The 12,362-nt window shown below is 43.2% G+C and overlaps 1 protein-coding gene across 2 annotated transcripts in view; it reads left to right on the top strand.

The window, feature by feature from the left end:
• The window catches only part of LOC139055155 (uncharacterized), a 56,213-nt gene that overhangs the window by 26,969 nt on the left and 16,882 nt on the right, over nucleotides 1-12,362 (top strand). For both annotated transcript variants that reach the window (XM_070532729.1, XM_070532728.1), the window contains exons 6-8: nucleotides 2,064-2,288; nucleotides 3,493-3,786; nucleotides 7,383-7,658. In XM_070532729.1, coding sequence (XP_070388830.1) covers nucleotides 2,064-2,288; nucleotides 3,493-3,786; nucleotides 7,383-7,658 — 795 coding nt within the window. The remainder of the gene's footprint in view (nucleotides 1-2,063; nucleotides 2,289-3,492; nucleotides 3,787-7,382; nucleotides 7,659-12,362) is intronic.

Genomic DNA, 12,362 nt, shown 5'->3' with positions numbered 1-12,362 from the left:
AGAGAAACTGGCCGCCCTGTATACGCAATGCCTCATGACCTCGAGCGTACCGGAATCTTGGAAGAATGCTAACATAATCCTAATCCATAAGAAAGCGGACGCCAAAGACTTGAAAAATTATAGACCGATCAGCTTACTGTCAGTTACCTATATACTATTTACTAAGGTAATCGCAAATATAATCAGGAACACCTTAGACTTCTGTCAAGCAAAGGACCAGGTGGGATTCCGTAAAGGCTACTCAACAACAGACCATATTCACACTATCAATTAGGTGATAGAAAAATGTGCGGAATACAAGAAACCCTTATATATAGCTTTCATTGATTACGAGAAAGCGTTTGATTGTGTCGAAGCCTCAGCAGTCATGGAGGCGTTACGGAATCAGGCTGTAGACGAGCCGTAGGTAAAAATACTGAAAGATATCTATAGCGGCTCCATAGCCACCGTTGTCCTCCATAAAGAAAGCAACAAAATCCCAATAAAGAAAGACGTCAGGCAGGGATATACGATCTCTCCAATGCTATTCACAGCGTGTTTACAGGAGGTATTCAGAGACCTGAATTGGGAAGAATTGGGGATAAAAGTTAATGGAGAATACCTTAGTAACTCTCGATTCGCTGATGATATTGCCTTGCTTCGTAACTCAGGGGACCAATTGCAATGCATGCTCAGGGACCTGGAGAGGCAAAGCAGAAGATTGGGTCTAAAAATTAATCTGCAGAAAACTAAAGTAATGCTTAACAGTCTCGGAAGAGAACAGCAATTTACAATAGGTAGCGAGGCACTGGAAGTGGTAAGGGAACATATCTACTTAGGACAGGTAGTGACGGCGGATCCGGATCATGAGACTGAAATAATCATAAGAATAAGAATGGGCTGGGGTGCGTTTGGCAGGCATTCTCAGATCACGAAAAGCAGGTTGTCATTATCCCTCAAGAGAAAAATATAATAACAGCTGTGTCTTACGAGTGCTCACCTACGGGGCAGAAACCTGGAGGCTTACGAAAAGGGTTCTACTTAAATTGAGGACGACGCAACGAGCTATGGAAAGAACAATGATAGGTGTAACGTTAAGGGATAAGGAAAAAGCAGATTGGGCGAGGGAACAAACGCGAGTTAATGGCATCTTAGTGGAAATCAAGAAAAAGTAATGGGCATGGGCAGGACATGTAATGAGGAGGGAAGATAACCGATGGTCATTAAGGGTTACGGACTGGATTCCAATAGAAGGGAAGCGTAGTAGGGGGCGGCCGAAAGTTAGGCGGGCGGATGAGATTAAGAAGTTTGCAGGGACGACATGGCCACAATTAGTACATGACCGGGGTTGTTGGAGAAGTATGGGAGAGGCCTTTGCCCTGCAATGGGCGTAACCAGGCTAATGATGATGATGATGGTGATGATGATGATGGTGATGATGAGGCCCGAATTTTGACCGTGACGATTTGAAATAACAGTATAGCCATGTCTTCTGTCAGCCACATCCCATTTTTTTGTATGGGTCGCTGTACTGAGAAGTTTCTTCAACAGCGACAACTTCCCGAACTTATTTGCATTGAAAAAAATTATTTCTGGGGTTTTACGTGCCGGAACCACAATCTGATATGAGGCACACAATAGTGGCGGCCTTCGGACTGATTTTGACCACTGGGAGTAAAGAAAGTAAAATAATAAAAGCAAAGCTTACGTAAAGGGCTCTATGCAAGAGTAAGGTGGTACTAAAGCCGCTTCAAGTGGCGTGGGTGAAGTTAAGGCGACTCAACAGTAGTTTACGTCGAATAAAGAAAGGCAATGTTTTCTGGAGGAGCATCTCTTCCCTCCAGAATAACAAACTTGAAAGAAAAATACGGAACAACAAACTGCGTGGTACACTATTGATCCCTGGAAGTCCTTGTCTTTCTTCTATGTCAACTGCTGTTGACTCGCTTTCTTAGCTTAGGATCACTTCGCAACATTTATTGTACGTTCAGTGAACAGCTCACTTGTCATTGTCATGTTTTTCTTTTAGCAGAGCAAATTATCTCCTTCTCGACCATGTCGACTACAACTTTATTTTTCGCCAGGTGTCACCCGTGTTTTGTTTGCGAGGACAACCGCGGAACACCCCGTTGGCGGAGACACCTGCCATTTTGCTGACCAGGTCGAAGAGCAGTTTAGATCCTCCGGCGACACCCTCAGCGGCGGCAGTGATATCGACGCCACGGGCGCGAAGGAATCAAGCTGCGTAGACGAGCCACGCCGCCGCGAGCATCCTTCACTCGAGGCAGCTAGGGCTGAGACAACCGAAGGTGACGACCAAGACGACAAGCCGATGTTCCTAAATGAATCGCTAGAGCTGGAGTGTCCGCCTGCGCCACTCATGGCGCATGTGGAGCATCCCTTCGACCACAGGTTACACGTAGTATACGTGAACCTGTAGGAGCAGGCAACCCTCTAAAGAAAACCCTCGTTTGCTACCCCATATAGCATTACCTCCCGCACCTCAATAGCATCAAGCCTGCCAAAGACGAGACCCTCGCTATGCATTGAGCCACTCCCAACCGTTGGCGTAGCCATGAGGGGCGCTGCTTAACATTCCCAGGGATAGATATAGTACAGTCGTTGTCAAACATTTATGCGGCGCAGGATCGACAGAAAATGCAGACCTTGAAGTAAACTTTTGTGAATAGTGTTATTAAATGCGATAACACCGCTACATCTCGGTACCGCGTTGTACAGCATATGAGATTTTACGTATCTGAGTTTATAGCATTTTATCCAGGATTGGTTCGCTTTGAAACCGACCCATAGAGCAGACACGCCAAATCCCGGTAAGAAGGGATGGGAAGTTTCGCCTTAATAAAGGAATTATGCATTTGAAGGCGTGCATTTGTTTCAGTGAATATATTCAGGTATCGTTTAGTGTTTCATCGCGCCATTCCGTAGAGAACGCAGTCATTCGCCGGTACAACTGTAGGTATAGTACAGATGGCTATATATATGCCGATTGGTTAGCGTCCCGTGTGTAAGCTATTCGGCAAGACAGTGGTAGTAGCAGCAACCACCAGCAGCAGCAGCAGCCACGGTAAGCGATTTCCGGCAGGGTATGCAAAGAAAGCATCGTCTTAGGCCTTCTTCGTGGGCCTGTGCACGCAGCCTGGGTTACAGATTCGCTACCTATGTTACAATACACGCAGTCATCACTGAGTTGTACTGTTTTGCTGCCCGGACGCTCAAGCTCTGCTGAAATTCACGTTTTTCCGCGGGAACCGCAAGCATTTAACGCCGACTGTACACACACGAAAATACGCAAGAACAGTAATTTCCGCCTGTGATTGCCTCGGCTTCATCGTATGTTGATTTCATGCGGGGTTAACTGAAAGAAAAAAAATGAACCCTCATTTTTCTCAGTTCTACTCGCTCTTCAGCTGACACAGCTCAATGTTTTCGCTTTTTGCAGAGTAAATTATCCGCTTGGGAAACCGTGCCGACTGCAACTTTATTTTTCACCAGGTGCGAAGCCTGCTGCTTGTGAAGCCGCGTGCACAGACCACGCCGACGGCACCCATCGTTCCGGTGCTTCCGGCCACGGAGGGCAGCGTCTGTCGACGCCTGGCGACGGCGACGATGAGGCGACAAGTGCCTTGGAGTTGAGCTTCGTGAACGAGCTGCGCTGTCTGGAGTTTACTTCATCCGAAAAAGTCAGGGCTGAGTTCGCTATAAGGGACGTCCTGGACAGCGAAATATCTTTCTTGAATAAGTTGGCCGCCTTGAAGGTCTCCGAGGACAAAGGCCGGCCTGACTGGGGTAAGTGGCAACCGTAACGGCCGTCCAGTTATATTTAGAAACCACTCACGAATCAGATTTGCAATCTGAAACGATCAGGGTAGATGTAAAGAGTCTTATAAAACCAAACTTGCGCTTGCCTTGTGTGCTATAATTAACCTCGTTGTAGGGGATTGGGGGAGCTGTTGTCATCGTTTTCTATTTTTTCCACCCTTCCTGATTGGTTCGCGCGAAGCAACACACCCGCTATCGCCGGGATCGGCCACATGACCGGACGAATACACAAGAAATCAATGGAATCGACGAAAACAGAATTCTTACAATATGCGGCTGCGAATTTCTTTATTTCATTACTACACCTTGTCTTCTGGCGTCCTAGACTGCGCTTCCCTTCTCTTGGCATCCATTATGTAACTCTATAGTGGTCCACCGGTTATCTAAACTACGCATTACATGACCGGTCGAGCTCAATTTCTTTCTCTTAATGTCAACTACAACATCGGCTATCCCCGTTTGCTCTCTGATCCACACCGCTTTCTTCTTCCTGTCTCTTAACGTTACGCCTTACATTCTTCGTTCCATCGCTCTTTGTGCAGTACTTAAATTGTTTTCGAGCTTCTACGTCAGTCTCCAAGTTTCTGCTCCATATGTCAGCACTGTTAGAATGCATTGATTGTACACCTTTCTTTTTAATGATAAATGTAAGCTTCCAGACGGGATCTGACAATGTCTGCGGAATGTGCTCCTACCCATTTTTATTCTTCTGTAAATTTCCTTCTTATGATCAGGGTCCCCTGTGTATAATTGACCTAGGTAAACGTATTCCTTCACAGACTCTGAACTCTTGTTCCCTTGCAAGGCTATTGATCATTACCTTTGTTTTCTGCATATTAATCTTCAATTTCACTCTTACAATCTCTCTGTTAAGGTCCTCAATCATATTTTGTAACTCGTCCCCAGCGTTGCTGAACAGGACAACGTCATCGGCAAGCTGAAGGTTGCTCAGATATTCACCGTTGATCCTTACTCCTAAGCCTTCCCTGTTTAATAACTTGAATACTTCTTCTGCAGTTAATAGCATTACAGAGATTGCATCTCGTTGTTTGACCCCCATTCTTTATAGGTATCTTTCTACTTTTTTTGTGGAGAATTAAGGTAGCTATAGAATCTATGTAGATATTTTCCAAGATATTTACGTAAGTGACATGTACTCATCGATTACGTAATGCCTCTATGGCTGCTGCTATCCCTACCGAATCAAAATGCCTTTTCGTAATCTATCAAAGCCATACAGAGAGGCTGATCTTACTCTGCAAATTTGTCGATTACCGGATTGATTACATGAATGTGATCCATTGTACCATATCCCTTCCTGAAGCCGGCCTGTTCTCTTCGTTGACTGAAGTGTTGCCATTATTCTATTGGAGATTATCTTGGTGAATATATTATATAATATTGGAAGTAAGCTAATGGGCCTCTAATTTTTCAATTCTTTAACGTCTCCCTTTTTGTGGATTAGTACAATGTGGTCATTCTTCCAGTTGTCTGGGAGCCTTGAAGTCGTGAAACATTTCGTGTAAAGGACCGCAAGCTTTTCAAGCATGATGTCTCCTCTTTTTTTGATTAAATCGACTTTTATTCCGTCTTCTCCTGCTGCTTTTCCCCGTTTCATGTCTTGCAAGGCCCTTCTAATCTCATCGCTAGTTATAGAAGAAGTCTCTGCGATATGTTCATTACTGCTTCGAATGGAGCCATCGTGGCTCCAACGGTTTCTGCACAGGTCCGTAAAGAATTCTTCCGCTGCTTTTACTATATTTCCGAGATTGCTTATGATATTACCCTGCTTATCCTTAAGGCATACATCTTGGTTTGTCCTATGCCAAGTTTCCTTCTCACTGATTTCATGCTGTGTCCACGTTTTAGAGCTTTCTCAGTCTTTCTCACGTTATAATTTCGAATATCCCTTATTTTCCCCTTGTTGATCAGTTTTAACAATTCCGCGAATTCTATGTCATCTCTTGAGTTGGACACTTTCATTATTTGTCGATTCTTTATTAGGTCCTTCATTGCTTGGGAGAGCTTACCTATTGGTTGCCTTATTGCGTTACCTCTCACTTCAGTTGCTGCTTCTGAAGCCAGCCTAGTTACGGTTTCATTCATTACTTTATTTCAGCTTCATCTCGCAGTTCTAAGCTGCATATTTGTTTGCAAGCTCCAGCCTGAATTTTTTTTTAGCCTTACTACGTCTAGGTTGGCCTGTTTCCTCTTGAGCAATTTTACTCTTTCTCTCTTCGAATTGAGGTGAATGCTAGCCCTCACTTGCCTATGATCACTGCACTTTACCCTGGCGAACAGTTCTACATCCAGCACTATGCTGGAATCACCAGAAAGTCTGAAATCAATTTGATTTGTTATTTTACCATTAGGCCTTTTCCAAGTCCACTTTTTCTTGCAACGCTTTCTAAAGAAGGTGTTCATTATTCGCGACTTATTCCTTTCCGCGAATTCTACCAACATCTCTCCTCTAGTGTTTCTAGAATGGACGTCGTAGTTGCCAATTGCTTGTTCAGCAGCCTGCTTTTCCCCCACATTTGCATTGAGGCCCCCATTACTATAGTGTACTGAGTCTGCACTTCTCTCATCGCTAATTCAACATCTTCATAAAACTGATCTACTTCATCATCATCATGACTGGAGCTTTGAACGTAGGCTTACACTACCTTTAATCTTTACCTCTTATTAAGTTTAATTACGACTGCTACTACCCTCTCATTATTGCTGTAGAATTGGTCAAGGTTGCCCGCTATATCCTTATGGATTAGGAATCCTACTCCGTATCGCTTCTTATCTGGAGGTCCTCTAAAGCAGAGGACGATTTGTGAAAACGTTTGGGAAGAGTGTTATTGGATGCTATAACACCGCTACATCTCGGCACTGTGTTCTGCAGCATATGACATTATACGTACTGGTGTTTATAGCGTTTTATGCAGGATTGCTTCGCTTTTGATTGCAGTATTTCTGTGTTAAACAACCTTTACTCGTAAAGAAAGCGACCCAGCACACACGCCAAGCCGCGGTAAGAAGGGCTAGAAAGTTTCACCTTAATTAAGGAATTATGCATTTGAAGGCGTGTATTTGTTGCAGTGAATATATTCAGGTACCGTTTAGTGTTTCATTGCGTCATTCCGTGGAGAACGCAGTCGTTCACCGGTAAAACTGCAGGTATAGTACAGATGACTTTATATAAGCCGATTCGTTGCCGTCCTGTGTGTAAGCTATTCGGCAAGACAGCAGCAGCAGCGGCAGCGGCAGCAGCAGCAGCAACGTGGGCCCGGAAGCTCAAGCTCTGCTGAAATTCACGTTTTGGCGCGGGAACCGCAAACATTTAACGCCGACTGTACACATACGAAAATACGCAAGAACAGTAATTTCTGCCTGTGAGTTCTTAGGCTTCATCGTATGTGGACTTCATGTGGTGTTACTTGAAAAAAAAAAAAAACCTTCATTTTTCTCAGTTCTACTCGCTCTTTAGCTTACGCTGCTCACTGTGTTCACTTTTTGCAGAGTAAATTATCCGCTTGTGAAACCGTGCCGACTGCAACTTTATTTTTGACCAGAGGCGAAGCCTGCGTCTTGTGAAGCCGCATGCAGAGACCATTCCAATGCGTCCGGCCACGGAGGGCAGCGTCTGTCGACGCCTGGCGACGGCGACGGAAAGGTGACAGGGGCCGCGGAGTCAAGCTTCGTGAACGAGCCGCGCTGTCCGGAGTTTACTTCGTCCGAAAAAGTCAGGGCTGAGTTCGATATAAGGGACGTCCTCAACAGCGAATTATCTCTCTTGAATAAGTTGGCGGCCTTGGAGGTCTCCGACGAGAAAGGCCGGCCTGACTGGGGTAAGTCGCAACCGTATCGACCGTCCAGTTATATTTAGAAACCGCTCACGAATTATATTTGCAATCTTAAAAGATAGGACAAGATGTAAAGAGTCTTATAAAACCAAACTTGCGCTTGCGCTGTGTGCTATAATTAACCTCGTTGTAGCATATTGGGGAAGCTGTTGTCATCGTGTTCTATTTTTTCCACCCTTCCTGATTGGTTCGCGCGAAGCAGCACACCCGCTATCGCCGGGATCGGCCACATGACCGGACGAATACACAAGAAATCAATGGAATCGACGAAAGCAGAATTCTTACAATATGCGGCTGCGAATTTCTTTATTTCATCACTACACCTTGTCTTCTGGCGTCCTAGACTGCGCTTCCCTTCTCTTGGCATCCATTATGTAACTCTATAGTGGTCCACCGGTTATCTAAACTACGCATTACATGACCGGTCGAGCTCCATTTCTTTCTCTTAATGTCAACTACAACATCGGCTATCCCCGTTTGCGCTCTGATCCACACCGCTTTCTTCTTCCTGTCTCTTAACGTTACGCCTTACATTCTTCGTTCCATCGCTCTTTGTGCAGTACTTAAATTGTTTTCGAGCTTCTACGTCAGTCTCCAAGTTTCTGCTCCATATGTCAGCACTCTTAGAATGCATTGATTGTACACCTTTCTTTTTAATGACAATGGTAAATTTGCAGTCATGATCTGACAATGTCTGCGGAATGTGCTCCTACCCATTTTTATTCTTCTGTAAATTTCCTTCTTATGATCAGGGTCCCCTGTGTGTAATTGACCTAGGTAAACGTATTCCTTCACAGACTCTGAAGTCTTGTTCCCTTGCCAGGCTATTGATCATTACCTTTGTTTTCTGCATATTAATCTTCAACTTCACTCTTACAATCTCTCTGTTAAGGTCCTCAATCATTTTTTGTAACTCGTCCCCAGCGTTGCTGAACAGGACAACGTCATCGGCAAGCTGAAGCTTGCTCAGATATTCACCGTTGATCCTTACTCCTAAGCCTCTCCCTGTTTAATAACTTGAATACTTCTTCTGCAGTTAATAGCATTAGAGAGATTGCTTCTCGTTGTTTGACCCCGTTCTTTATGGGTATCTTTCTACTTTTCTTGTGGAGAATTAAGGTAGCTATAGAATCTATGTAGATATTTTCCAAGATATTTACGTAAGTGACATGTACTCATCGATTACGTAATGCCTCTATGGCTGCTGCTATCCCTGTCGAATCAAAATGCCTTTTCGTAATCTATCAAAGCCATATAAAGAGGCTGATCTTACTCTGCAAATTTGTCGATTACCGGATTGATTACATGAATGTGATCCGTTGTACCATATCGCTTCCTGAAGCCGGGCTGTTCTCTTCGTTGACTGAAGTGTGTCCATTATTCTATTGGAGATTATCTTGGTGAATATATTATATAATATTGGAAGTAAGCTAATGGGCCTCTAATTTTTCAGTTCTCTAACGTCTCCCTTTTTGTGGATTAGTATAATGTTGTCATTCTTCCAGAGTTTTGGGACCCTTGAAGTCGTGAAACCATTTCGTGTAAAGGACTGTAAGCTTTTCAAGCATGATGTCTTCTCCATCTTTGATTAAATGGACGGTTATTGCATCTTCTCTCTCTGCTTTTCCCCGTTTCATGTCTTGCAAGGCCTTTCTAATCTCATCGCTAGTTATAGAAGGAGTCTCTGCAATCTGTCTTTTTATTCATTTATTAAGATACCATAAAGGCCCGGCAGGCATTACATGGGGGGGCGGGGGAACAACAGTAAGAACAAAGCAACGCAGTACTACGATGTGTACAGAAGTCTCTAACCATTACCAGTATGTTGAAAAAGAAACTTGAAATGTAAAGACACATAGCAACAATCATCAAGAAACATTATATTGCTACAGAGAGGAGCGTTATTTATACACACATGTACAAAATTGGGAGAGGGGAAGGATGAACGTTACAGCTCAAGGTGGCGTTTCCGGCTGGTTACAAACGCTTCGTAATCAATGATAGATGCAATGGTGCCAGGCAGAACATTCTATTGACGGATGGCTAGGACGAGCGGCGAATGAAAGAAGAGGTTAGTGCGAGCAAAGATGGGGGGGGGGGGGGTCGACTTTGAGCTGGTGGTCAATGCGTGGGAACATGCGATGCGCTGGCGTGAGACGGGACATAGCAAAGGAAGAGTGGCTGTGGTATAATTTGCGGAAAAAGGACAGAATTTAAAGCGTTCTACGTCTTTCAAGAAGAGTTAACTTGAGAGCTTTCTTTATTTTAGTGACACTTGCCGTACGCGACTAGTTCTTCGATATGAATCGAGTGGCTTCATTTTGAGGAGACTCGAATTTTGTTATTAAGTATGCTTGGTGCGGGTTCCAAATCAAAGAGGCGTAATCCAACTGCGAGCGCACTAATGTTGTGCATGCTAAAATCTTAGTGTCTGCATTAGCTAAACGCAGATTGCGTCTGAGAAATCCGAGTGTTTTAGAAGCCTTGTTGAAGTTCAAGTTCAAGTTCAAGTTTATTTACCAGACAATATGCTGGAAGGTCCGCTGGGCTAAAAGACGTAAAAACGGCTTGACGGGGCCCAGGTAACCGTTACATGGCAGCGGCTATACAAAATGCAGAGGAAAAGTACTAAGATACACTGTTACAAAAATGAAAAAGATGCAGATCACAAGGCATAATATAACATTCATAAATCACACAAATACATTTGAAATGCGATGCACATGAAAATGCATATGCAAATTTCGACACATAGTACCGCATATTTACACTCACACAAACACTCTAAAAATGCTGCAAAAAATTAATGTTTTTAATAACTGATTTGCAAGCAGCATATACGTTATATATAGTAGATATTTTAAGATACTGAATCATTTACTAGCAAACAATAGAACAAAAGAAAGAACGTAACTGTGTTTTACTGCAACTGGTTGTGTTTTCATACGTGTTTAGTGTTGTTGGGACGTTGTATGCCAAAGTTTGATATTTATAAGTTGTACGAAATCGCGGTATAGACCATATATGGGTGTTTCTTGTAGGTACTGTAATAACACGACGCTCTAGACATGATAAGGCTGTAATAAAGTCCGAGAGTTCTCTGTTTGAAAAGTAGAGTGTGTTCAACAAGCGGTATGAGTAAATATTGTCAACCCGAATGATACTGAACCTTTCAAATGATTTGCGTGTGTTTCCCAGACGTTCAATGTTTCCAACGTAGCGAATTATCCTTTTTTGTAGAACAAGTATTTTATTTATGTTTCTTTTTGTTGTTGTGCCCCAAATCAACGTACAATAATTTAGATGCGAGTTAAATAATGCGTGATATATTTGAAGTTTGGCCTTGCGTGGCAGCAGACTACGGCAGCGAGATACGACTCCTGTTACAGATGAGATTTTCCTACATAGGTAATTAACGTGAGCATCCCAACTTAAGTTCGATGAAAAGTAAAGTAAAGTAAATGACCGTATCTATGTGAATGTTCCATGAAAGCTCAGATGCTAAATGGATCCCTAAATATTTTATGACAGGTGCCGATTCTAGGTTCATGCTGTTTTGAGTGCAATGGCAAGGTTCGGGGTCAGTTTTTGTGGTAAATGTCACGACTTTTCTTTTCGAGGCATTAATTTCCATTTGCCATTGCGTGCACCAATTGTTAATCTTATCTAAATCCGATTGTAACTGAAGTGAATCAGAAGGCTCATAATTTTGCCTGTATATCACGCGATCATCTGCAAACAATCTTACCGTAGAACTCAGGTTATTGCTTATGTCATTAATATAAACTAAGAATAAGATAGGTCCCAGTACAGACCCTTGTGGTACTCCAGATTTAACGTGGGAGAGGGTGATGAATGACCATTAACAAAGACTGATTGGTAGCGATTGGCCAAAACATTTTTAATAAAAAATTGCTTCGAATGGAGGTATCGTGGCTCCAATGGGTACTGTACCGGTCCGTATACAGTTTTTCCACTGCTTTTACTATACTACCGAGATTGCTTAGGACATTACCCTGCTTATCTTTAAGTGCATACATCCTGGTTTTTCCTGTGCCAAGTTTCCTTCTCACTGATTTCATGCTGCGTCCATGTTCTACAGCTTCCTCAGTCTTTCTCACGTTATAATTTCGAATATCCCTTATTTTCCCCTTGTTCATCAGCTTTAACAATTCCGCGAATTCTATGTCATCTCTTGAGTTGGACACTTTCATTATTTGTCGATTCTTTATTAGGTCCTTCATTGCTTGGGAGAGCTTACCTATTGGTTGCCTTATTGCGTTACCTCTCACTTCAGTTGCTGCTTCTGTAGCCAGCCTAGTTACGGTTTCATTCATTACTTTATTTCAGCTTCATCTCGCTGTTCTAAGCTGCATATTTGTTTGCAAGCTCCAGCCTGAATTTTTTTTTAGCCTTACTACGTCTAGGTTGGCCTGTTTTCTCTTGAGCAATGTTACTCTTTCTGTCTTCGAATTGAGGTGAATCCTAGCCCTCACTTGCCTATGATCACTGCACTTTACCCTGCCGAACAGTTCTACATCAAGCACTATGCTGGAATCGCCAGAAAGTATGAAATCAATTTGATTGGTATTTTACTATTAGGGCTTTTCCAAGTCCACTTTTTCTTGCTACGCTTTCTGAAGAAGGTGTTCATTATTCGCGACATATTCCTTTCCGCGAATTCTGCCA

This window comes from Dermacentor albipictus, chromosome 1 (genome assembly GCF_038994185.2).
Source record: "Dermacentor albipictus isolate Rhodes 1998 colony chromosome 1, USDA_Dalb.pri_finalv2, whole genome shotgun sequence".
NCBI classification, from domain to species: Eukaryota; Metazoa; Arthropoda; class Arachnida; order Ixodida; family Ixodidae; genus Dermacentor; species Dermacentor albipictus.
Note: the sequence above shows the minus strand (reverse complement) of the source record. Positions and strands in the feature narration are given on the sequence as shown.